At 44.5% G+C, this 27729-nt stretch overlaps 1 protein-coding gene across 3 annotated transcripts in view; it reads left to right on the plus strand.

The window, feature by feature from the left end:
• SMARCAL1 (SWI/SNF related, matrix associated, actin dependent regulator of chromatin, subfamily a like 1) overlaps positions 1-27729 on the plus strand; it is a 128808-nt gene that overhangs the window by 63188 nt on the left and 37891 nt on the right. For all 3 annotated transcript variants that reach the window (XM_033946643.1, XM_033946646.1, XM_033946644.1), the window contains one exon: positions 5626-5766. In XM_033946643.1, the coding sequence (XP_033802534.1) occupies positions 5626-5766 (141 nt within the window). The remainder of the gene's footprint in view (positions 1-5625; positions 5767-27729) is intronic.

The raw sequence follows: 27729 nt of genomic DNA on the forward strand, positions 1-27729 counted from the left end.
CTTTAGGCTACTGAACTAAAGTATATAAGTATCATACCGGCTGGCTTAAGCTTCAGGATGGATCCATGACAGAAGCTGGCCACTCTGTATGTTGTTCATTGGCTCAATTTGTGTACTTTGTTCCATGTAAGCTGACTATTACCAATAAACCTATATTATATACAGCAATTGGGTTGTTTTTGTGAGGGCATATTCTGAAAAGGTTAGTAGCCCCTTTTCAGAATTAGTGATTGTATAGAGAGCAGCGGAATTTACATTTTTGAAAATAACATCTCCCCTCTACCCTTTTTCTACCCTGGGTCCCCTTTTTCTCTCCTCATCCTTCATTTAGCAGGTCCCCCCCTATATCATTCCATTCAGTATCTCCCCACCTTTCCGTCCAGCTGTTTTTATTTATTTATTTATTTAAGCATTTATATACCACTTAGAGTCTAAGTGGTTTACATTCAGGTACTCAAGTATTTTTCCCTATCCTCCTTATCTGTCCTGGCAGGCTCACACCCTGATCGCTGGAATAGTCTTCCACTTCAGGTTATTGAGGCCAGCAGCGTGCCTGATTTTAAGGCCAAATGGGATAGACACGTGGGATCTATTCACAGAGTAAGGTAGGGGAGGGTCATTGGGGTGGGCAGACTAGATGGGTCATGGCCCTTTTCTGCCATCTATTTCTATGTTTCTATCTAATGTACCTGGGGCAATGGGGGATTAAGTGACTTGCCCAGGGTCACAAGGAGCAGTGTGGGATTTGAACCCACAACCTCAGGGTGCTGAGGTTGTGGCTCTAACCACTGCACCACACACTCCCTCTCACCCCCTTTTTGGATTACATTTGCTCCCTTCTATTCCCTCCTGGTGCTGCTTCCAATCTGCAGTAGTAGTGGCAAGAAGAAGAAGCAGGCACGGGGCTGCTCTGCTCAGGTTCACGCTGTCCGCTGTGCCGGTCCTCTGCCCCAGAACAGGAAGATGTTAAAAGGGGCAGAGGACTGGCAAAGCCGACAACGCGCATTAATTTTCAGGCCTAGGCTCTAATCATCATTGACACTGTCAGCCCAGTTCTAGGCTAGTGCATGGAACTGGACTTAAATGTCTACTTGTTGGGCATCACTCAAGTATCATGATCGGAAAGCAAGAGGATCAGCATGGTAATTCTAATGCCAATCTTGGAGTTACTCCCTAGCCAGTCTGGGTTTCAGGATGCCACAATAAATACACATCAGAGCGATTTGCATGAAATGGAGACAAGTGTCTGCAAATCTGTTTCATGCATGTTCATTATGGATTTCCTGAAAACCAGAAAGGTCCAGGGCTACTTTAGGTACAGCTTGAGAAACACTGGACCAGAGTGGAGTAGAACTGGTATAAGTGGATTGATTTTTTTTTTTCTCTCCGTCAAAAATTACAAAGACTAGGGGACACTTGATGAAGTTACAGGGAAATACTTTTAAAAACCAATTGGAGGACATTTTTTTTCACTCAGAGAAAAGTTAAGCTCTGGAACGCATTGCCAGAGGATGTGGTAAGAGCGGATAGCGTAGCTGGTTTTAAGAAAGGTTTGGAAAGTTCCTGGAGGAAAAGTCTATAGTCTGTTGTTGAGAAAAACATGGGGGAAGCCACTGCTTCCCTGGATCAGTAGCATGGAATATTGCTACACCTTGGGTTTTGGCCAGGTACCTAGTGACCTGGATTGGCCACCGTGAGAACGGGCTACTGGGATTGACCCAGTAAGGCTATTCTTATGATCTTATGTTCTAGAAATAGACTTAAGGGTTCAGGCAAATGAGCTGGGACAGCAGCAATCCTCCAAGTATAAAGCTTTAAGCAGAGATTCAGCCACTCTACTGTTGCTATTTTATTATCTAAATTAAATCGCCGGTTTTAAAACCGGCTTTAGGCTTCATTTTGTACATTTCAGTAGGAGAGATGCATGTTTTTTCAGCTGGGAGAATTTTGCTGTCCTTTTTTGCCACAGGTTCACAGCTGTGGAATGCAAACATCAAAGCATTTTACTCCAGTGGAGGCTTCCCCAAAAAAGAGTAGCTGAATTAATTTCTGCTCTGCTGGCATTACTTAGCCTATAGTTGGGGAGTGAATGAATGACATAAGCAGGGAACAGACTTGAAATTTTTTGAAGTATGCAAGTCTGATACAGTTTTCATTTTCTTGATCCACACGTCTTTGTCATTTTAATCATCATACTATAGGAACCATGCAGGAAATTACTAGCTCCGTGTGATGTGCAGACAGTGGCATAGTAAGGAGGGGAAGGGGGGCACCAGTACTCTACTTCCTCTCTGCCCCCCTCCCACCTTGCATGCACACCCCTTCCCTTCTCCCATACCTCTTCAACGTTCCTGGCGTGAGCCTCAACCCCAACCTGCTGCTCACGCCAGCGTCGGCTCTTTCTCTGATGTCACTTCCTGGACTCGCACCTAGGAAGTGATGTCAGCGGAAAAGTCGACGCTCCTGTGAGCAGCAGGTTGGGGTTGAGGCTCACGCCAGGAACGTTAAAGAGATATGGGGAAGTGAAAGGGTGCGCGCGGCAGGAGCGGGTGGGGGTGCTCAGGGCATTAGAAGTCTGCCATTGGGTATTAAACTAAACTAAACTTTAAGTTTATATACCACATCCTCTCCATAGAGATGGAGCTCGGCACGGTTTACAGGAACTTTAATATAAGGAAGGAAAGACATAATAAGAATTAGTGATCATAAAGAGGATAGCGAGAATAGGCAAGTTTTCAGATGTTTTTGGAATAATTGGAAGGAGCCCAGATTCCGCAGCAGGGCAGGAAGGCTATTCCAAAGCTCATTGATTTTGAAGAATAGAGATTTCCCTAATTTTCCCGCATAGATAAACTGTCTTTCCCCTCGTTAAAAGGTGTTAAGTTTTTGGGTGGATCTGGTAATGTCAGGTCTCATAGAATTCCAAGATAGTGGAATTAGGGGAGGAAGAATGCCATGTAGGATCTTGAATGTTAGGCAGAAATTACTGGAAGCCAGTGAAGTTTTGACATAAGCGGGAAAACCTGATCAAATTTACTTTATGCGAAGATCAGCCTAGCCGCAGTATTCTGGATCCGCTGAAGTCTTTGAAAACTTTTCTTGGTTAGACTTGGATAGATGGAGTTACAATAGTCCATCCTGGAAAGAATGATTGATTGTTCAAGGACAGCAAAATGTTGTTGGTGGAAGCAGGATCTCACTTTTCTCAACATGTGAAGACGAAAAAAACATTTTTTTACCAGAAAGTTGAGATGGTCATTTAATGAAAGTATAGAGTCAATAATGACGCCCAAAACTTTGCTTGAGAATTCAATCTGCACTTTGGGACCAGAAGGTAATGGGACCAAAGCAATCCCCAGTCACTTCTGTCCATGCTGCCTCCACTATCAAAAATTGCTGGCCATGACCTCTAGTAAGATATTTCTTTGGTGGTTTTAGAATTCTGTAGAAGTTACAGCTGCAGTGGTCACCGTGAGCCCTTGTGACTTTGTGCAGTGGCCTTTGTGACTTCTTGAGTATTAGAGCTCATCAGTCTCTCATTAACATCACAAAGATCCAGAGTGAAATCTTCAGTCATATTGGGTGCTTTGGGTGGCCCAAGCCAAGGCCTATGCTACAAGCAGAAAGCTTTGTGAGGGCAGATTCCACACTGCGCGTCGGGTCTGTAGACACTTTTGATCCACAAAGCTTGCGCTAATTAGCAAAGGGAAAGTATACGTGTGCTTTCATCTTGAAAATTATCAAAGGGAAAAGAACTTGCAGGTAATTCTACCTTCTCTTTTTCTGCAGGTACTTATTCCTTCCAAAACAAGCTGCCTAATTTTGAAAAATCAAAAGTAAGCACATTCTTTGAGTCGCCAACTCCCAGAAGCACCTGCACTAAATGCCCATTGTAAAACAGTTCGTGTCAGAATGGCTCTAGTTCTGTAACAGGGTGCCTATGTGAAAAGTCCAAGAAGACATCTGTTTTATAAAGACAATAATCTGTAGGTGCCAGCAAGCTTTTAATAGATAGAAATATGATGGCAGATAAAGGCCAAATGGTCCATCCAAATCTGCAGCATCCACTATCTCCTCCTAAGAAATCCCATGTGCCTGTCCCACGCAGTCTTAAATTCAGCCACAGTCTTTGTCTCCACCACCTCTGCCAGGAGACTTTTCCATGCATCTACCACCTTTTCTGTAAAAAAAAAAAAAAAAAAAGTATCTTTTTAGATTACTCCAGAGCCTATCGCCTCGTAACTTCATCCTATGCCCTCTCATTTCGGAGCTTCCTTTCAAATAAAAGACTCGACTCGTGTGCATTTATGCCATGTAGTTATTTAAATGTCTCATCATATCTTTCCTCTCCTGCCTTTCCTCCAAAGTATACATATTGAGATCTTTAAGTCTGTCCCCATACACCTTATGACAAAGACCACCGATCATTTTCGTAGCTGCCTTCTGGACCGACTCCATCCTTTTTATATTTTTTTGAAGGTGCAGTCTCCAGAATTGTACACAATATTCGAGAGCTCTCACCAGAATCCTGTACAGGGGCATCAATACCTCCTTTTTCCTACTGGCCATACCTCTCCCTATGCCAGTACTGTGGGCTCATAATCTCCAATAGTTCACAAGCTGACACCTTTGTATATTTTACACATTATTTGTATATATTATAAAATATGTTTATAGGTTAAGAACATAAGTATTGCCATACTGGGACAGACTAAAGGTCCAACAAACTCAGTATCCTGTCTCCAATAGTGGTCAATCCGGATCACAAGTACCTGGCGAGATCCCAAAAGACTAAAACAGATTTTATCCTAGAAATAAGCAGTGGATTTTCCCAAGTCCATCTTAATAATGGTATTTGGACTTTTCTTTTAGGAGATTGTCCAAACCCTTCTCTTAAAACCCTGCTAAGCTAACTGCTTTCACCACATTTTATGGCAATGAATTTCAGAGTTTAATTACACCTTGAGTGAAGAAATATTTTCTCTGGTTTGTTTTAAATCTACTACTTAGTAGCTTCATTACATGCTCCCTAGTCTTGGTATTTTTGGAAATAGTAAACAAGTGACCCACATCTACCCATTCCACTCTACTTAGTATTTTATAGACCTCTATCACATCTCCCCCGAGCCGTCTCTTCTCCAAGCTGAAGAGCCCACGTTGCTTTAGCCTTTCCACGTTGCTTTAGTTTTCCCATCCTCTATATAATTTTTGTTGCTCATTTCTGTACCTTTTCTAATCCCGCTATTTCTTTTTGAGATGTGGTGTCCAGAATTGCACACAGTATTCGATATGAGATCACACCACGGAGTGATACAAAGGTATTAACAACATTCTCATTTTTGTTCACCATTCCCTTCCTAACATGCTTTCTTCGCTGCCGCTGACACCTAGAATCCTTTTCCTGGGTGGTGATTCCTAATGTGAAACCTTTCTTCGTATAGCTTAGTTTGGATTCCTAGGCTGCGTGTTTCATGCACAGAAAAACCTTTAAAAAGGTACATCTAGGTGTTACCTCAGAGTTTATCCTTGCTCAAGCTACTGAGGAACACAAAGAGGGCAAAAGAGGTTTTATTTTAATTTGTAAGAAAACTGTTTGCTTTTAACATGCATGTGTTCTCTTGGCAGGCTGCTAGGAGAGTGATCTTATTGTCCGGTACTCCAGCCATGTCCCGGCCATCTGAGCTTTACACCCAGATCACTGCTGTGAGACCATCATTTTTCCCACGTTACCAGGACTTTGGGCTCCGCTACTGTAATGCAAAGAAGGTATATTTTCTAGGATGGAATGCAGAAAATCTCACTGCCCCAGCTAGTTAGCTATGTTGCTCTACAAGTGATATTAGTGGAATAATAGCTCTCTCGTACAGTAATAATATATATGATGTTGAATGACCACTGAATGTGTGCCAGTAACTACCAAATGCTTGTAAGGGCATGAGAGCCAGGGCTGGATTAAAGGGTAGGCCCAATAGGCACATGTCTTGGGCCTGAAAAGGTCAGGGGGCCCACCGGTGTGGTGCTATGACTCGGGCTGGTGTTAGGGGAGGGCAAACAGCGCAGCTGCTAGAGAATGACACAGGTCAAATTTTTCCCTGCCCCATTCCTGCAAGCTCCGTCCTCATCTGCACAAGCCTCAAACACTTTAAAATCCTAAGTAGCAACATTCTAGAGTTCAGATTATGATGTCATAATGCCTCATTCCACCAATGCCTAAGCTCCGTCCTCATCTGCACAAGCCTCAAACGCTTTAAAATCCTAAGTAGCAACATTCTAGAGTTCAGATTGTGATGTCATAATGCCTCATTCCACCAATGCCTAAGCTCCGTCCTCATCTGCACAAGCCTCAAACGCTTTAAAATCCTAAGTAGCAACATTCTAGAGCTCAGATTGTGATGTCATAATGCCTCATTCCACCAATGTCTAAGCTCCGTCCTCACCTGCACAAGCCTCAAACACTTGAAAATCCTAAGTAGCAACATTCTAGAGCTCAGATTGTGATGTCATAATGCCTCATTCCACCAATGCCTAAGCTCCGTCCTCATCTGCACAAGCCTCAAACCCTTGAAAATCCTAAGTAGCAACATTCGAGAGCTCAGATTGTGATGTCATAATGCCTCATTCCACCAATGCCTGAGTTCCGTCCTCATCTGCACAAGCCTCAAACCCTTGAAAAACCTAAGTAGCAACATTCGAGAGCTCAGATTGTGATGTCATAATGCCTCATTCCACCAATGCCTAAGCTCCGTCCTCATCTGCACAAGCCTCAAACCCTTGAAAATCCTAAGTAGCAACATTCGAGAGCTCAGATTGTGATGTCATAATGCCTCATTCCACCAATGCCTGAGTTCCGTCCTCATCTGCACAAGCCTCAAACCCTTGAAAATCCTAAGTAGCAACATTCGAGAGCTCAGATTGTGATATCATAATGCCTGAGCTCCGTCCTCATCTGCACAAGCCTCAAACCCTTGAAAATCCTAAGTAGCAACATTCGAGAGCTGAGATTGTGATGTCATAATGCCTGAGCTCCGTCCTCATCTGCACAAGCCTCAAACCCTTGAAAATCCTAAGTAGCAACATTCGAGAGCTCAGATTGTGATGTCATAATGCCTCATTCCACCAATGCCTGAGTTCCGTCCTCATCTGCACAAGCCTCAAACCCTTGAAAATCCTAAGTAGCAACATTCGAGAGCTCAGATTGTGATGTCATAATGCCTGAGCTCCGTCCTCATCTGCACAAGCCTCAAACCCTTGAAAATCCTAAGTAGCAACATTCGAGAGCTCAGATTGTGATGTCATAATGCCTCATTCCACCAATGCCTGAGTTCCGTCCTCATCTGCACAAGCCTCAAACCCTTGAAAATCCTAAATAGCAACATTCGAGAGCTCAGATTGTGATATCATAATGCCTGAGCTCCGTCCTCATCTGCACAAGCCTCAAACCCTTGAAAATCCTAAGTAGCAACATTCGAGAGCTGAGATTGTGATGTCATAATGCCTCATTCCACCAATGCCTGAGCTCTGTCCTCATCTGCACAAGCCTCAAACCCTTGAAAATCCTAAGTAGCAACATTCGAGAGCTCAGATTGTGATGTCATAATGCCTGAGCTCCGTCCTCATCTGCACAAGCCTCAAACCCTTGAAAATCCTAAGTAGCAACATTCGAGAGCTCAGATTGTGATGTCATAATGCCTCATTCCACCAATGCCTGAGTTCCGTCCTCATCTGCACAAGCCTCAAACCCTTGAAAATCCTAAGTAGCAACATTCGAGAGCTCAGATTGTGATATCATAATGCCTGAGCTCCGTCCTCATCTGCACAAGCCTCAAACCCTTGAAAATCCTAAGTAGCAACATTCGAGAGCTCAGATTGTGATGTCATAATGCCTGAGCTCCGTCCTCATCTGCACAAGCCTCAAACCCTTGAAAATCCTAAGTAGCAACATTCGAGAGCTCAGATTGTGATGTCATAATGCCTCATTCCACCAATGCCTGAGCTCCGTCCTCATCTGCACAAGCCTCAAACCCTTGAAAATCCTAAGTAGCAACATTCGAGAGCTCAGATTGTGATGTCATAATGCCTGAGCTCCGTCCTCATCTGCACAAGCCTCAAACCCTTGAAAATCCTAAGTAGCAACATTCGAGAGCTCAGATTGTGATGTCATAATGCCTCATTCCACCAATGCCTGAGTTCCGTCCTCATCTGCACAAGCCTCAAACCCTTGAAAATCCTAAGTAGCAACATTCGAGAGCTCAGATTGTGATATCATAATGCCTGAGCTCCGTCCTCATCTGCACAAGCCTCAAACCCTTGAAAATCCTAAGTAGCAACATTCGAGAGCTCAGATTGTGATGTCATAATGCCTGAGCTCCGTCCTCATCTGCACAAGCCTCAAACCCTTGAAAATCCTAAGTAGCAACATTCGAGAGCTCAGATTGTGATGTCATAATGCCTCATTCCACCAATGCCTGAGTTCCGTCCTCATCTGCACAAGCCTCAAACCCTTGAAAATCCTAAGTAGCAACATTCGAGAGCTCAGATTGTGATGTCATAATGCCTGAGCTCCGTCCTCATCTGCACAAGCCTCAAACCCTTGAAAATCCTAAGTAGCAACATTCGAGAGCTCAGATTGTGATGTCATAATGCCTCATTCCACCAATGCCTGAGTTCCGTCCTCATCTGCACAAGCCTCAAACCCTTGAAAATCCTAAGTAGCAACATTCGAGAGCTCAGATTGTGATATCATAATGCCTGAGCTCCGTCCTCATCTGCACAAGCCTCAAACCCTTGAAAATCCTAAGTAGCAACATTCGAGAGCTGAGATTGTGATGTCATAATGCCTCATTCCACCAATGCCTGAGCTCTGTCCTCATCTGCACAAGCCTCAAACCCTTGAAAATCCTAAGTAGCAACATTCGAGTGCTCAGATTGTGATGTCATAATGCCTGAGCTCCGTCCTCATCTGCACAAGCCTCAAACCCTTGAAAATCCTAAGTAGCAACATTCGAGAGCTCAGATTGTGATGTCATAATGCCTCATTCCACCAATGCCTGAGTTCCGTCCTCATCTGCACAAGCCTCAAACCCTTGAAAATCCTAAGTAGCAACATTCGAGAGCTCAGATTGTGATATCATAATGCCTGAGCTCCGTCCTCATCTGCACAAGCCTCAAACCCTTGAAAATCCTAAGTAGCAACATTCGAGAGCTGAGATTGTGATGTCATAATGCCTGAGCTCCGTCCTCATCTGCACAAGCCTCAAACCCTTGAAAATCCTAAGTAGCAACATTCGAGAGCTGAGATTGTGATGTCATAATGCCTCATTCCACCAATGCCTGAGTTCCGTCCTCATCTGCACAAGCCTCAAACCCTTGAAAATCCTAAGTAGCAACATTCGAGAGCTCAGATTGTGATGTCATAATGCCTGAGCTCCGTCCTCATCTGCACAAGCCTCAAACCCTTGAAAATCCTAAGTAGCAACATTCGAGAGCTGAGATTGTGATGTCATAATGCCTGAGCTCCGTCCTCATCTGCACAAGCCTCAAACCCTTGAAAATCCTAAGTAGCAACATTCGAGAGCTCAGATTGTGATGTCATAATGCCTGAGCTCCGTCCTCATCTGCACAAGCCTCAAACCCTTGAAAATCCTAAGTAGCAACATTCGAGAGCTCAGATTGTGATGTCATAATGCCTCATTCCACCAATGCCTGAGTTCCGTCCTCATCTGCACAAGCCTCAAACCCTTGAAAATCCTAAGTAGCAACATTCGAGAGCTGAGATTGTGATGTCATAATGCCTGAGCTCCGTCCTCATCTGCACAAGCCTCAAACCCTTGAAAATCCTAAGTAGCAACATTCGAGAGCTCAGATTGTGATGTCATAATGCCTGAGCTCCGTCCTCATCTGCACAAGCCTCAAACCCTTGAAAATCCTAAGTAGCAACATTCGAGAGCTCAGATTGTGATGTCATAATGCCTGAGCTCCGTCCTCATCTGCACAAGCCTCAAACCCTTGAAAATCCTAAGTAGCAACATTCGAGAGCTCAGATTGTGATGTCATAATGCCTCATTCCACCAATGCCTGAGTTCCGTCCTCATCTGCACAAGCCTCAAACCCTTGAAAATCCTAAGTAGCAACATTCGAGAGCTCAGATTGTGATGTCATAATGCCTGAGCTCCGTCCTCATCTGCACAAGCCTCAAACCCTTGAAAATCCTAAGTAGCAACATTCGAGAGCTGAGATTGTGATGTCATAATGCCTGAGCTCCGTCCTCATCTGCACAAGCCTCAAACCCTTGAAAATCCTAAGTAGCAACATTCGAGAGCTCAGATTGTGATGTCATAATGCCTGAGCTCCGTCCTCATCTGCACAAGCCTCAAACCCTTGAAAATCCTAAGTAGCAACATTCGAGAGCTCAGATTGTGATGTCATAATGCCTCATTCCACCAATGCCTGAGTTCCGTCCTCATCTGCACAAGCCTCAAACCCTTGAAAATCCTAAGTAGCAACATTCGAGAGCTCAGATTGTGATGTCATAATGCCTGAGCTCCGTCCTCATCTGCACAAGCCTCAAACCCTTGAAAATCCTAAGTAGCAACATTCGAGAGCTCAGATTGTGATGTCATAATGCCTGAGCTCCGTCCTCATCTGCACAAGCCTCAAACCCTTGAAAATCCTAAGTAGCAACATTCGAGAGCTCAGATTGTGATGTCATAATGCCTGAGCTCCGTCCTCATCTGCACAAGCCTCAAACCCTTGAAAATCCTAAGTAGCAACATTCGAGAGCTGAGATTGTGATGTCATAATGCCTGAGCTCCGTCCTCATCTGCACAAGCCTCAAACCCTTGAAAATCCTAAGTAGCAACATTCGAGAGCTCAGATTGTGATGTCATAATGCCTCATTCCACCAATGCCTGAGTTCCGTCCTCATCTGCACAAGCCTCAAACCCTTGAAAATCCTAAGTAGCAACATTCGAGAGCTCAGATTGTGATGTCATAATGCCTGAGCTCCGTCCTCATCTGCACAAGCCTCAAACCCTTGAAAATCCTAAGTAGCAACATTCGAGAGCTCAGATTGTGATGTCATAATGCCTCATTCCACCAATGCCTGAGTTCCGTCCTCATCTGCACAAGCCTCAAACCCTTGAAAATCCTAAGTAGCAACATTCGAGAGCTCAGATTGTGATATCATAATGCCTGAGCTCCGTCCTCATCTGCACAAGCCTCAAACCCTTGAAAATCCTAAGTAGCAACATTCGAGAGCTGAGATTGTGATGTCATAATGCCTCATTCCACCAATGCCTGAGCTCTGTCCTCATCTGCACAAGCCTCAAACCCTTGAAAATCCTAAGTAGCAACATTCGAGAGCTCAGATTGTGATGTCATAATGCCTGAGCTCCGTCCTCATCTGCACAAGCCTCAAACCCTTGAAAATCCTAAGTAGCAACATTCGAGAGCTCAGATTGTGATGTCATAATGCCTCATTCCACCAATGCCTGAGCTCCGTCCTCATCTGCACAAGCCTCAAACCCTTGAAAATCCTAAGTAGCAACATTCGAGAGCTCAGATTGTGATATCATAATGCCTGAGCTCCGTCCTCATCTGCACAAGCCTCAAACCCTTGAAAATCCTAAGTAGCAACATTCGAGAGCTGAGATTGTGATGTCATAATGCCTGAGCTCCGTCCTCATCTGCACAAGCCTCAAACCCTTGAAAATCCTAAGTAGCAACATTCGAGAGCTCAGATTGTGATGTCATAATGCCTGAGCTCTGTCCTCATCTGCACAAGCCTCAAACCCTTGAAAATCCTAAGTAGCAACATTCGAGAGCTCAGATTGTGATGTCATAATGCCTGAGCTCCGTCCTCATCTGCACAAGCCTCAAACCCTTGAAAATCCTAAGTAGCAACATTCGAGAGCTCAGATTGTGATGTCATAATGCCTCATTCCACCAATGCCTGAGTTCCGTCCTCATCTGCACAAGCCTCAAACCCTTGAAAATCCTAAGTAGCAACATTCGAGAGCTCAGATTGTGATATCATAATGCCTGAGCTCCGTCCTCATCTGCACAAGCCTCAAACCCTTGAAAATCCTAAGTAGCAACATTCGAGAGCTGAGATTGTGATGTCATAATGCCTGAGCTCCGTCCTCATCTGCACAAGCCTCAAACCCTTGAAAATCCTAAGTAGCAACATTCGAGAGCTCAGATTGTGATGTCATAATGCCTCATTCCACCAATGCCTGAGTTCCGTCCTCATCTGCACAAGCCTCAAACCCTTGAAAATCCTAAGTAGCAACATTCGAGAGCTCAGATTGTGATGTCATAATGCCTGAGCTCCGTCCTCATCTGCACAAGCCTCAAACCCTTGAAAATCCTAAGTAGCAACATTCGAGAGCTCAGATTGTGATGTCATAATGCCTCATTCCACCAATGCCTGAGTTCCGTCCTCATCTGCACAAGCCTCAAACCCTTGAAAATCCTAAGTAGCAACATTCGAGAGCTCAGATTGTGATGTCATAATGCCTGAGCTCCGTCCTCATCTGCACAAGCCTCAAACCCTTGAAAATCCTAAGTAGCAACATTCGAGAGCTCAGATTGTGATGTCATAATGCCTCATTCCACCAATGCCTGAGCTCCGTCCTCATCTGCACAAGCCTCAAACCCTTGAAAATCCTAAGTAGCAACATTCGAGAGCTCAGATTGTGATGTCATAATGCCTGAGCTCCGTCCTCATCTGCACAAGCCTCAAACCCTTGAAAATCCTAAGTAGCAACATTCGAGAGCTGAGATTGTGATGTCATAATGCCTGAGCTCCGTCCTCATCTGCACAAGCCTCAAACCCTTGAAAATCCTAAGTAGCAACATTCGAGAGCTCAGATTGTGATGTCATAATGCCTGAGCTCCGTCCTCATCTGCACAAGCCTCAAACCCTTGAAAATCCTAAGTAGCAACATTCGAGAGCTCAGATTGTGATGTCATAATGCCTCATTCCACCAATGCCTGAGCTCCGTCCTCATCTGCACAAGCCTCAAACCCTTGAAAATCCTAAGTAGCAACATTCGAGAGCTCAGATTGTGATGTCATAATGCCTGAGCTCCGTCCTCATCTGCACAAGCCTCAAACCCTTGAAAATCCTAAGTAGCAACATTCGAGAGCTCAGATTGTGATGTCATAATGCCTGAGCTCCGTCCTCATCTGCACAAGCCTCAAACCCTTGAAAATCCTAAGTAGCAACATTCGAGAGCTCAGATTGTGATGTCATAATGCCTGAGCTCCGTCCTCATCTGCACAAGCCTCAAACCCTTGAAAATCCTAAGTAGCAACATTCGAGAGCTCAGATTGTGATGTCATAATGCCTCATTCCACCAATGCCTGAGCTCCGTCCTCATCTGCACAAGCCTCAAACCCTTGAAAATCCTAAGTAGCAACATTCGAGAGCTCAGATTGTGATGTCATAATGCCTCATTCCACCAATGCCTGAGTTCCGTCCTCATCTGCACAAGCCTCAAACCCTTGAAAATCCTAAGTAGCAACATTCGAGAGCTCAGATTGTGATGTCATAATGCCTGAGCTCCGTCCTCATCTGCACAAGCCTCAAACCCTTGAAAATCCTAAGTAGCAACATTCGAGAGCTGAGATTGTGATGTCATAATGCCTGAGCTCCGTCCTCATCTGCACAAGCCTCAAACCCTTGAAAATCCTAAGTAGCAACATTCGAGAGCTCAGATTGTGATGTCATAATGCCTGAGCTCCGTCCTCATCTGCACAAGCCTCAAACCCTTGAAAATCCTAAGTAGCAACATTCGAGAGCTCAGATTGTGATGTCATAATGCCTCATTCCACCAATGCCTGAGTTCCGTCCTCATCTGCACAAGCCTCAAACCCTTGAAAATCCTAAGTAGCAACATTCGAGAGCTCAGATTGTGATGTCATAATGCCTGAGCTCCGTCCTCATCTGCACAAGCCTCAAACCCTTGAAAATCCTAAGTAGCAACATTCGAGAGCTCAGATTGTGATGTCATAATGCCTGAGCTCCGTCCTCATCTGCACAAGCCTCAAACCCTTGAAAATCCTAAGTAGCAACATTCGAGAGCTCAGATTGTGATGTCATAATGCCTCATTCCACCAATGCCTGAGTTCCGTCCTCATCTGCACAAGCCTCAAACCCTTGAAAATCCTAAGTAGCAACATTCGAGAGCTCAGATTGTGATGTCATAATGCCTGAGCTCCGTCCTCATCTGCACAAGCCTCAAACCCTTGAAAATCCTAAGTAGCAACATTCGAGAGCTCAGATTGTGATGTCATAATGCCTGAGCTCCGTCCTCATCTGCACAAGCCTCAAACCCTTGAAAATCCTAAGTAGCAACATTCGAGAGCTCAGATTGTGATGTCATAATGCCTCATTCCACCAATGCCTGAGTTCCGTCCTCATCTGCACAAGCCTCAAACCCTTGAAAATCCTAAGTAGCAACATTCGAGAGCTCAGATTGTGATATCATAATGCCTGAGCTCCGTCCTCATCTGCACAAGCCTCAAACCCTTGAAAATCCTAAGTAGCAACATTCGAGAGCTGAGATTGTGATGTCATAATGCCTGAGCTCCGTCCTCATCTGCACAAGCCTCAAACCCTTGAAAATCCTAAGTAGCAACATTCGAGAGCTCAGATTGTGATGTCATAATGCCTCATTCCACCAATGCCTGAGTTCCGTCCTCATCTGCACAAGCCTCAAACCCTTGAAAATCCTAAGTAGCAACATTCGAGAGCTCAGATTGTGATGTCATAATGCCTGAGCTCCGTCCTCATCTGCACAAGCCTCAAACCCTTGAAAATCCTAAGTAGCAACATTCGAGAGCTGAGATTGTGATGTCATAATGCCTGAGCTCCGTCCTCATCTGCACAAGCCTCAAACCCTTGAAAATCCTAAGTAGCAACATTCGAGAGCTCAGATTGTGATGTCATAATGCCTGAGCTCCGTCCTCATCTGCACAAGCCTCAAACCCTTGAAAATCCTAAGTAGCAACATTCGAGAGCTCAGATTGTGATGTCATAATGCCTCATTCCACCAATGCCTGAGTTCCGTCCTCATCTGCACAAGCCTCAAACCCTTGAAAATCCTAAGTAGCAACATTCGAGAGCTCAGATTGTGATGTCATAATGCCTGAGCTCCGTCCTCATCTGCACAAGCCTCAAACCCTTGAAAATCCTAAGTAGCAACATTCGAGAGCTCAGATTGTGATGTCATAATGCCTGAGCTCCGTCCTCATCTGCACAAGCCTCAAACCCTTGAAAATCCTAAGTAGCAACATTCGAGAGCTCAGATTGTGATGTCATAATGCCTGAGCTCCGTCCTCATCTGCACAAGCCTCAAACCCTTGAAAATCCTAAGTAGCAACATTCGAGAGCTCAGATTGTGATGTCATAATGCCTCATTCCACCAATGCCTGAGTTCCGTCCTCATCTGCACAAGCCTCAAACCCTTGAAAATCCTAAGTAGCAACATTCGAGAGCTCAGATTGTGATGTCATAATGCCTGAGCTCCGTCCTCATCTGCACAAGCCTCAAACCCTTGAAAATCCTAAGTAGCAACATTCGAGAGCTGAGATTGTGATGTCATAATGCCTGAGCTCCGTCCTCATCTGCACAAGCCTCAAACCCTTGAAAATCCTAAGTAGCAACATTCGAGAGCTCAGATTGTGATGTCATAATGCCTGAGCTCCGTCCTCATCTGCACAAGCCTCAAACCCTTGAAAATCCTAAGTAGCAACATTCGAGAGCTCAGATTGTGATGTCATAATGCCTCATTCCACCAATGCCTGAGTTCCGTCCTCATCTGCACAAGCCTCAAACCCTTGAAAATCCTAAGTAGCAACATTCGAGAGCTCAGATTGTGATGTCATAATGCCTGAGCTCCGTCCTCATCTGCACAAGCCTCAAACCCTTGAAAATCCTAAGTAGCAACATTCGAGAGCTCAGATTGTGATGTCATAATGCCTGAGCTCCGTCCTCATCTGCACAAGCCTCAAACCCTTGAAAATCCTAAGTAGCAACATTCGAGAGCTCAGATTGTGATGTCATAATGCCTGAGCTCCGTCCTCATCTGCACAAGCCTCAAACCCTTGAAAATCCTAAGTAGCAACATTCGAGAGCTGAGATTGTGATGTCATAATGCCTGAGCTCCGTCCTCATCTGCACAAGCCTCAAACCCTTGAAAATCCTAAGTAGCAACATTCGAGAGCTCAGATTGTGATGTCATAATGCCTCATTCCACCAATGCCTGAGTTCCGTCCTCATCTGCACAAGCCTCAAACCCTTGAAAATCCTAAGTAGCAACATTCGAGAGCTCAGATTGTGATGTCATAATGCCTGAGCTCCGTCCTCATCTGCACAAGCCTCAAACCCTTGAAAATCCTAAGTAGCAACATTCGAGAGCTCAGATTGTGATGTCATAATGCCTCATTCCACCAATGCCTGAGTTCCGTCCTCATCTGCACAAGCCTCAAACCCTTGAAAATCCTAAGTAGCAACATTCGAGAGCTCAGATTGTGATATCATAATGCCTGAGCTCCGTCCTCATCTGCACAAGCCTCAAACCCTTGAAAATCCTAAGTAGCAACATTCGAGAGCTGAGATTGTGATGTCATAATGCCTCATTCCACCAATGCCTGAGCTCTGTCCTCATCTGCACAAGCCTCAAACCCTTGAAAATCCTAAGTAGCAACATTCGAGAGCTCAGATTGTGATGTCATAATGCCTGAGCTCCGTCCTCATCTGCACAAGCCTCAAACCCTTGAAAATCCTAAGTAGCAACATTCGAGAGCTCAGATTGTGATGTCATAATGCCTCATTCCACCAATGCCTGAGTTCCGTCCTCATCTGCACAAGCCTCAAACCCTTGAAAATCCTAAGTAGCAACATTCGAGAGCTCAGATTGTGATATCATAATGCCTGAGCTCCGTCCTCATCTGCACAAGCCTCAAACCCTTGAAAATCCTAAGTAGCAACATTCGAGAGCTGAGATTGTGATGTCATAATGCCTGAGCTCCGTCCTCATCTGCACAAGCCTCAAACCCTTGAAAATCCTAAGTAGCAAGATTCGAGAGCTCAGATTGTGATGTCATAATGCCTCATTCCACCAATGCCTGAGTTCCGTCCTCATCTGCACAAGCCTCAAACCCTTGAAAATCCTAAGTAGCAACATTCGAGAGCTCAGATTGTGATGTCATAATGCCTGAGCTCCGTCCTCATCTGCACAAGCCTCAAACCCTTGAAAATCCTAAGTAGCAACATTCGAGAGCTCAGATTGTGATGTCATAATGCCTCATTCCACCAATGCCTGAGTTCCGTCCTCATCTGCACAAGCCTCAAACCCTTGAAAATCCTAAGTAGCAACATTCGAGAGCTCAGATTGTGATGTCATAATGCCTGAGCTCCGTCCTCATCTGCACAAGCCTCAAACCCTTGAAAATCCTAAGTAGCAACATTCGAGAGCTCAGATTGTGATGTCATAATGCCTCATTCCACCAATGCCTGAGCTCCGTCCTCATCTGCACAAGCCTCAAACCCTTGAAAATCCTAAGTAGCAACATTCGAGAGCTCAGATTGTGATGTCATAATGCCTGAGCTCCGTCCTCATCTGCACAAGCCTCAAACCCTTGAAAATCCTAAGTAGCAACATTCGAGAGCTGAGATTGTGATGTCATAATGCTTGAGCTCCGTCCTCATCTGCACAAGCCTCAAACCCTTGAAAATCCTAAGTAGCAACATTCGAGAGCTCAGATTGTGATGTCATAATGCCTGAGCTCCGTCCTCATCTGCACAAGCCTCAAACCCTTGAAAATCCTAAGTAGCAACATTCGAGAGCTCAGATTGTGATGTCATAATGCCTCATTCCACCAATGCCTGAGCTCCGTCCTCATCTGCACAAGCCTCAAACCCTTGAAAATCCTAAGTAGCAACATTCGAGAGCTCAGATTGTGATGTCATAATGCCTGAGCTCCGTCCTCATCTGCACAAGCCTCAAACCCTTGAAAATCCTAAGTAGCAACATTCGAGAGCTCAGATTGTGATGTCATAATGCCTGAGCTCCGTCCTCATCTGCACAAGCCTCAAACCCTTGAAAATCCTAAGTAGCAACATTCGAGAGCTCAGATTGTGATGTCATAATGCCTGAGCTCCGTCCTCATCTGCACAAGCCTCAAACCCTTGAAAATCCTAAGTAGCAACATTCGAGAGCTCAGATTGTGATGTCATAATGCCTCATTCCACCAATGCCTGAGCTCCGTCCTCATCTGCACAAGCCTCAAACCCTTGAAAATCCTAAGTAGCAACATTCGAGAGCTCAGATTGTGATGTCATAATGCCTCATTCCACCAATGCCTGAGTTCCGTCCTCATCTGCACAAGCCTCAAACCCTTGAAAATCCTAAGTAGCAACATTCGAGAGCTCAGATTGTGATGTCATAATGCCTGAGCTCCGTCCTCATCTGCACAAGCCTCAAACCCTTGAAAATCCTAAGTAGCAACATTCGAGAGCTGAGATTGTGATGTCATAATGCCTGAGCTCCGTCCTCATCTGCACAAGCCTCAAACCCTTGAAAATCCTAAGTAGCAACATTCGAGAGCTCAGATTGTGATGTCATAATGCCTGAGCTCCGTCCTCATCTGCACAAGCCTCAAACCCTTGAAAATCCTAAGTAGCAACATTCGAGAGCTCAGATTGTGATGTCATAATGCCTCATTCCACCAATGCCTGAGTTCCGTCCTCATCTGCACAAGCCTCAAACCCTTGAAAATCCTAAGTAGCAACATTCGAGAGCTCAGATTGTGATGTCATAATGCCTGAGCTCCGTCCTCATCTGCACAAGCCTCAAACCCTTGAAAATCCTAAGTAGCAACATTCGAGAGCTCAGATTGTGATGTCATAATGCCTCATTCCACCAATGCCTGAGTTCCGTCCTCATCTGCACAAGCCTCAAACCCTTGAAAATCCTAAGTAGCAACATTCGAGAGCTCAGATTGTGATGTCATAATGCCTGAGCTCCGTCCTCATCTGCACAAGCCTCAAACCCTTGAAAATCCTAAGTAGCAACATTCGAGAGCTCAGATTGTGATGTCATAATGCCTGAGCTCCGTCCTCATCTGCACAAGCCTCAAACCCTTGAAAATCCTAAGTAGCAACATTCGAGAGCTCAGATTGTGATGTAATAATGCCTCATTCCACCAATGCCTGAGTTCCGTCCTCATCTGCACAAGCCTCAAACCCTTGAAAATCCTAAGTAGCAACATTCGAGAGCTCAGATTGTGATGTCATAATGCCTGAGCTCCGTCCTCATCTGCACAAGCCTCAAACCCTTGAAAATCCTAAGTAGCAACATTCGAGAGCTCAGATTGTGATGTCATAATGCCTGAGCTCCGTCCTCATCTGCACAAGCCTCAAACCCTTGAAAATCCTAAGTAGCAACATTCGAGAGCTCAGATTGTGATGTCATAATGCCTCATTCCACCAATGCCTAAGCTCCGCCCTCATCTGCACAAGCCTCAAACCCTTGAAAATCCTAAGTAGCAACATTCGAGAGCTCAGATTGTGATGTCATAATGCCTGAGCTCCGTCCTCATCTGCACAAGCCTCAAACCCTTGAAAATCCTAAGTAGCAACATTCGAGAGCTCAGATTGTGATGTCATAATGCCTGAGCTCCGTCCTCATCTGCACAAGCCTCAAACCCTTGAAAATCCTAAGTAGCAACATTCGAGAGCTCAGATTGTGATGTCATAATGCCTCATTCCACCAATGCCTGAGTTCCGTCCTCATCTGCACAAGCCTCAAACCCTTGAAAATCCTAAGTAGCAACATTCGAGAGCTCAGATTGTGATGTCATAATGCCTGAGTTCCGTCCTCATCTGCACAAGCCTCAAACCCTTGAAAATCCTAAGTAGCAACATTCGAGAGCTCAGATTGTGATGTCATAATGCCTGAGCTCCGTCCTCATCTGCACAAGCCTCAAACCCTTGAAAATCCTAAGTAGCAACATTCGAGAGCTCAGATTGTGATGTCATAATGCCTCATTCCACCAATGCCTGAGTTCCGTCCTCATCTGCACAAGCCTCAAACCCTTGAAAATCCTAAGTAGCAACATTCGAGAGCTCAGATTGTGATGTCATAATGCCTGAGCTCCGTCCTCATCTGCACAAGCCTCAAACCCTTGAAAATCCTAAGTAGCAACATTCGAGAGCTCAGATTGTGATGTCATAATGCCTGAGCTCCGTCCTCATCTGCACAAGCCTCAAACCCTTGAAAATCCTAAGTAGCAACATTCGAGAGCTCAGATTGTGATGTAATAATGCCTCATTCCACCAATGCCTGAGTTCCGTCCTCATCTGCACAAGCCTCAAACCCTTGAAAATCCTAAGTAGCAACATTCGAGAGCTCAGATTGTGATGTCATAATGCCTGAGCTCCGTCCTCATCTGCACAAGCCTCAAACCCTTGAAAATCCTAAGTAGCAACATTCGAGAGCTCAGATTGTGATGTCATAATGCCTGAGCTCCGTCCTCATCTGCACAAGCCTCAAACCCTTGAAAATCCTAAGTAGCAACATTCGAGAGCTCAGATTGTGATGTCATAATGCCTCATTCCACCAATGCCTAAGCTCCGCCCTCATCTGCACAAGCCTCAAACCCTTGAAAATCCTAAGTAGCAACATTCGAGAGCTCAGATTGTGATGTCATAATGCCTGAGCTCCGTCCTCATCTGCACAAGCCTCAAACCCTTGAAAATCCTAAGTAGCAACATTCGAGAGCTCAGATTGTGATGTCATAATGCCTGAGCTCCGTCCTCATCTGCACAAGCCTCAAACCCTTGAAAATCCTAAGTAGCAACATTCGAGAGCTCAGATTGTGATGTCATAATGCCTCATTCCACCAATGCCTGAGTTCCGTCCTCATCTGCACAAGCCTCAAACCCTTGAAAATCCTAAGTAGCAACATTCGAGAGCTCAGATTGTGATGTCATAATGCCTGAGCTCCGTCCTCATCTGCACAAGCCTCAAACCCTTGAAAATCCTAAGTAGCAACATTCGAGAGCTCAGATTGTGATGTCATAATGCCTGAGCTCCGTCCTCATCTGCACAAGCCTCAAACCCTTGAAAATCCTAAGTAGCAACATTCGAGAGCTCAGATTGTGATGTCATAATGCCTGAGCTCCGTCCTCATCTGCACAAGCCTCAAACCCTTGAAAATCCTAAGTAGCAACATTCGAGAGCTGAGATTGTGATGTCATAATGCCTGAGCTCCGTCCTCATCTGCACAAGCCTCAAACCCTTGAAAATCCTAAGTAGCAACATTCGAGAGCTCAGGTTGTGATGTCATAATGCCTCATTCCACCAATGCCTGAGTTCCGTCCTCATCTGCACAAGCCTCAAACCCTTGAAAATCCTAAGTAGCAACATTCGAGAGCTCAGATTGTGATGTCATAATGCCTCATTCCACCAATGCCTGAGTTCCGTCCTCATCTGCACAAGCCTCAAACCCTTGAAAATCCTAAGTAGCAACATTCGAGAGCTCAGATTGTGATGTCATAATGCCTGAGCTCCGTCCTCATCTGCACAAGCCTCAAACCCTTGAAAATCCTAAGTAGCAACATTCGAGAGCTCAGATTGTGATGTCATAATGCCTGAGCTCCGTCCTCATCTGCACAAGCCTCAAACCCTTGAAAATCCTAAGTAGCAACATTCGAGAGCTCAGATTGTGATGTCATAATGCCTCAGCTCCGTCCTCATCTGCACAAGCCTCAAACCCTTGAAAATCCTAAGTAGCAACATTCGAGAGCTGAGATTGTGATGTCATAATGCCTGAGCTCCGTCCTCATCTGCACAAGCCTCAAACCCTTGAAAATCCTAAGTAGCAACATTCGAGAGCTCAGATTGTGATGTCATAATGCCTCATTCCACCAATGCCTGAGCTCCGTCCTCATCTGCACAAGCCTCAAACCCTTGAAAATCCTAAGTAGCAACATTCGAGAGCTCAGATTGTGATGTCATAATGCCTCATTCCACCAATGCCTGAGTTCCGTCCTCATCTGCACAAGCCTCAAACCCTTGAAAATCCTAAGTAGCAACATTCGAGAGCTCAGATTGTGATGTCATAATGCCTGAGCTCCGTCCTCATCTGCACAAGCCTCAAACCCTTGAAAATCCTAAGTAGCAACATTCGAGAGCTGAGATTGTGATGTCATAATGCCTGAGCTCCGTCCTCATCTGCACAAGCCTCAAACCCTTGAAAATCCTAAGTAGCAACATTCGAGAGCTCAGATTGTGATGTCATAATGCCTGAGCTCCGTCCTCATCTGCACAAGCCTCAAACCCTTGAAAATCCTAAGTAGCAACATTCGAGAGCTCAGATTGTGATGTCATAATGCCTCATTCCACCAATGCCTGAGTTCCGTCCTCATCTGCACAAGCCTCAAACCCTTGAAAATCCTAAGTAGCAACATTCGAGAGCTCAGATTGTGATGTCATAATGCCTGAGCTCCGTCCTCATCTGCACAAGCCTCAAACCCTTGAAAATCCTAAGTAGCAACATTCGAGAGCTCAGATTGTGATGTCATAATGCCTGAGCTCCGTCCTCATCTGCACAAGCCTCAAACCCTTGAAAATCCTAAGTAGCAACATTCGAGAGCTCAGATTGTGATGTCATAATGCCTCATTCCACCAATGCCTGAGTTCCGTCCTCATCTGCACAAGCCTCAAACCCTTGAAAATCCTAAGTAGCAACATTCGAGAGCTCAGATTGTGATGTCATAATGCCTGAGCTCCGTCCTCATCTGCACAAGCCTCAAACCCTTGAAAATCCTAAGTAGCAACATTCGAGAGCTCAGATTGTGATGTCATAATGCCTGAGCTCCGTCCTCATCTGCACAAGCCTCAAACCCTTGAAAATCCTAAGTAGCAACATTCGAGAGCTCAGATTGTGATGTCATAATGCCTCATTCCACCAATGCCTGAGTTCCGTCCTCATCTGCACAAGCCTCAAACCCTTGAAAATCCTAAGTAGCAACATTCGAGAGCTCAGATTGTGATGTCATAATGCCTGAGCTCCGTCCTCATCTGCACAAGCCTCAAACCCTTGAAAATCCTAAGTAGCAACATTCGAGAGCTCAGATTGTGATGTCATAATGCCTGAGCTCCGTCCTCATCTGCACAAGCCTCAAACCCTTGAAAATCCTAAGTAGCAACATTCGAGAGCTCAGATTGTGATGTCATAATGCCTGAGCTCCGTCCTCATCTGCACAAGCCTCAAACCCTTGAAAATCCTAAGTAGCAACATTCGAGAGCTCAGATTGTGATGTCATAATGCCTCATTCCACCAATGCCTGAGTTCCGTCCTCATCTGCACAAGCCTCAAACCCTTGAAAATCCTAAGTAGCAACATTCGAGAGCTCAGATTGTGATGTCATAATGCCTGAGCTCCGTCCTCATCTGCACAAGCCTCAAACCCTTGAAAATCCTAAGTAGCAACATTCGAGAGCTCAGATTGTGATGTCATAATGCCTGAGCTCCGTCCTCATCTGCACAAGCCTCAAACCCTTGAAAATCCTAAGTAGCAACATTCGAGAGCTCAGATTGTGATATCATAATGCCTGAGCTCCGTCCTCATCTGCACAAGCCTCAAACCCTTGAAAATCCTAAGTAGCAACATTCGAGAGCTGAGATTGTGATGTCATAATGCCTGAGCTCCGTCCTCATCTGCACAAGCCTCAAACCCTTGAAAATCCTAAGTAGCAACATTCGAGAGCTCAGATTGTGATGTCATAATGCCTCATTCCACCAATGCCTGAGTTCCGTCCTCATCTGCACAAGCCTCAAACCCTTGAAAATCCTAAGTAGCAACATTCGAGAGCTCAGATTGTGATGTCATAATGCCTGAGCTCCGTCCTCATCTGCACAAGCCTCAAACCCTTGAAAATCCTAAGTAGCAACATTCGAGAGCTCAGATTGTGATGTCATAATGCCTGAGCTCTGTCCTCATCTGCACAAGCCTCAAACCCTTGAAAATCCTAAGTAGCAACATTCGAGAGCTCAGATTGTGATGTCATAATGCCTGAGCTCCGTCCTCATCTGCACAAGCCTCAAACCCTTGAAAATCCTAAGTAGCAACATTCGAGAGCTCAGATTGTGATGTCATAATGCCTCATTCCACCAATGCCTGAGTTCCGTCCTCATCTGCACAAGCCTCAAACCCTTGAAAATCCTAAGTAGCAACATTCGAGAGCTCAGATTGTGATGTCATAATGCCTCATTCCACCAATGCCTAAGCTCCGCCCTCACCTGCACAAGCCTCAAACGCTTGAAAATCCTAAGTGTTCGAGGCTTGTGCGGTTAAGGCTGAGCTTACAGGAATGGGACAGGGACAGCAGAAAAAACTCACATGGACAGGGAAATTGAGTTCCTGGGGGGACGGGGACAAATTTGTCCCCGTGTCATTCTCTACTGGGCTCCACAGCTCCAAGGGGCTCCGTGGTGCAGCCATTTCTTTGGCTCATCTCCTTCCCTTCCTCTCACCTTCGTAGTCACCTTTCAGTTTCAAAATGAATGTTTTCTTTTTCAGATGAGCCCCAGCGCAGCAGCCATTCTCTTAAGTTGCAAATGGCTACTTGGCCCAAAGCAAACAATGACATGGGGACAAATTTGTCCCTGTCCCTGCAGGAACTCAATTTCCCCGTCCCTGTGAGTATTGTCGTTGTCCCTGCCCCATTCCCGTAAGCGCTGCCTTAACCGCACAAGTCTCGAACACTTATGATTGTAAAGTGTTTGAGGCTTGTGCAGATAAGGACGGAGCTTGCAGGAATGGGGGAGGGATGGGAAAAGAACTCACGGGGACAAATTTGTCCCCGTGTCATTCTGTAGCCCAAAGCTTCCCTTCTGATGCAGCTTCCTGTTTCTGCCTGGGCAGCTCGCATCAGAAGGAACCCAGTCTACTTGTCTGCCTAGGGGCCCTCAAAGAATTAATCCTGCTCTAAATGAGAGGGTGACGTAACCAAAATCACGAGCTACTACCACCACTGTTCTTTATATGGCACTTTTTCTGTTGGTACAGGAGAAACCTGGTGGTTAAAAATCTATAGGTTTTTAAAAAAATTCAATTGAAATTTGAAGTGTTTTTAAAAAAGTTTGTACAAAAAAAATGAACCTTGACAATATAATGAATAGTAATCCTAACTACTAAGTATTTTCTGTGCGCATGCATGTGTTTTTCTGGAGATGAGACATAATGGAGTTGATCAGCCCTTGCAGATGGTGTACGTACACATTCACTCAAAACAAAGAAGGTTAATTTTGGGGTTGGAATACATCTGGGAAAAGAGGAGTCGTCTGGACATAAACATAAGGGACGGGGAAGAGGAACAGAAAGTGAACAGCAGACTGTGTTCCTATAGTCCTGAGGAACATATTTCTGATTCAGAATGTACCCTTCATTTAAATCTGCATTTTTAATCTCACCCCCCCCCCCCCATCATGCTGTGAGGATCTGTGGAGGTGGAGTCCTCAGTCTGCATTTATCCAAGTAGCAGCCCAAAGATCTCCAGTTGTGGACTGTTCCTGCAAGAATTTGAGGCAACAAGTCAGGCTGCAGCAAAGATGACACAGTTTTTTTATTGAACTGCTGGTCCCATGAGCCAGCTTCGGGACACACATTACCTCGCAAACCTGTGGATTTAAAGTGACATACTGGGTTCTGTGGATGACGTCACCCACATAGAAACATAGAGTATGATGGCAGAAGAGGGCCTGTGGCCCAACAAGTCTGCCCACTCAAGAACCCTCCCTCCCTGGAGTTCCATCTTTTATGCATAACTCTGTAGCGCCCCCCCCCCACCTGTTTGTCCCATCGACTTTTGAAGTCAAACACGCTACTGGCCTCGACCACCTGGTGTGGAAGTTTATTCCATCGATCAATCACCCATTTGGTGAAGAAGTATTTCCTGGTGTCACCATGAAATCTTCCCCCCTTAAGTTTTAGCAGATGCCCTCTTGTTGCCGTGGGACCCATAAGAAAAAATATTTCTTCCTCCACTTCAATGCGACCCGTGATGTATTTGAATGTTTCTATCATGTCCCCCCCTTTCTCTGCGCTCCTCGAGAGAATATAAGCGCAGTCTGGTCAGACGTTCTTCATAAGGGATGTCTTTAAGTCCTGAGACCATCCTAGTGGCCATTCTCTGGATCGACTCCATTCCGAGAATGGCCACTAGGATGGTCTCAGGACTTAAAAGACATCCCACCCACATGAGAATGTATAACTGCTGACCTCTGAGAACACCTGGTACATTAAAGTATTTTTGCTTTTTTTAGCAGTCTCTATTGTATTCATCATTTTCAAGGGAAATAATTGCTATATGCATGATGCTTAAACTTTTAAGGATTTCAGAAAATGACACTTTTTCTCAATTTTTTTGTTGTTCATTTCGCAGACAGAGGTTAACATTTTAACTCCCATTACAACATGTTGATGCATGGAAATTGATTCTGTGCACATTAATTCAATGGTTAATTCTCATTAAATAGATTTTGTGCATGCTAAAAATTTTAAGGTGCTTTAAGTAACTGAATGTGCACTAACGCAAGCGAGTCTTCCTTTGAAAATTTGTTTTTTGGGGTTATTTTTAAAATTTCTTTATTCATTTTTAAAACTTCAATTGTGCACAAGAGATGATGCATTTACATATAATATTAACATTACAGCACAATAAACTTAATAGAATAAAGACAAGACTTATTCCCCCCTCCCCATTTTCCAATTAACCAACACCTCATAAAAACACCTGTAAACAACCTATCTATCTATACCTCTTAACCAATGCCAAAACATGCCCCCCTCCCCGGATGTGTATGTTTTCCTCCTTTATATATATAAATAAATCAATCCTTACAATATTTAGTTAATGGTTCCCAAACTTCCATAAATGTTTTATAATATCTCTTCTGAATGGCCATAAACTTTTCCATTTTAAAGACATAACATAGGGATTCCCACCTGAATGAATAATTTAATCTATCCCAATTTTTCCAATTCTTTAAAATAAGCTGCATGGCAACTCCCATCATTATAAACAAAAGTTTGTTATTTTTTGCCTAAATTTGACCCTTTGCCCTCATAGATATTCCAAATAAAATGGTATCGTATGATAATGCCACTGGATTTTCTAATAAATTATTAACTTGATCCCAACTTCCAGATGACAATGCCAGCATCTATTAGATTTGGAACTATCTACTCTATACAAACGAACTGGGGTAAAAAAATACTCTATGTAATAAGAAAAGCCATGTTTGTCTCATAGATGCAGACATTGTACATCTCATCCTCCAAGACCAAATTTGTGGCCATCGAGACGCAGTAATTTGATGCTTTATCTCAACGCTCCAATGTCACGCAGACCAGTTTTTGGTTTCTTATTCAAAAATTTAACTTTGAAAATTTGTGATCTGCTCGTGCTACAGGTAGTTCAGCTTTAGTATATATTCAGGTTCTGCACTCTAAATGATGCATTTTTAAATCCTGTGTATGTCAAATTTCAATGTCTAATAATAAATTATTATTAATATTGACAGGAGTTGCCATTCAGCACATCACTAGGAATTGGAAAGATTATCCAAGACTTAATTATACCTTTTGGTGGAATTCAGTATGTTATATATACAAGATGGAAAGAGTTCTTGCTTTACAGAAGGGGAATTATGT

The sequence above is a fragment of the Geotrypetes seraphini genome, chromosome 5, assembly GCF_902459505.1.
Source record: "Geotrypetes seraphini chromosome 5, aGeoSer1.1, whole genome shotgun sequence".
Lineage (NCBI taxonomy): Eukaryota > Metazoa > Chordata > Amphibia > Gymnophiona > Dermophiidae > Geotrypetes > Geotrypetes seraphini.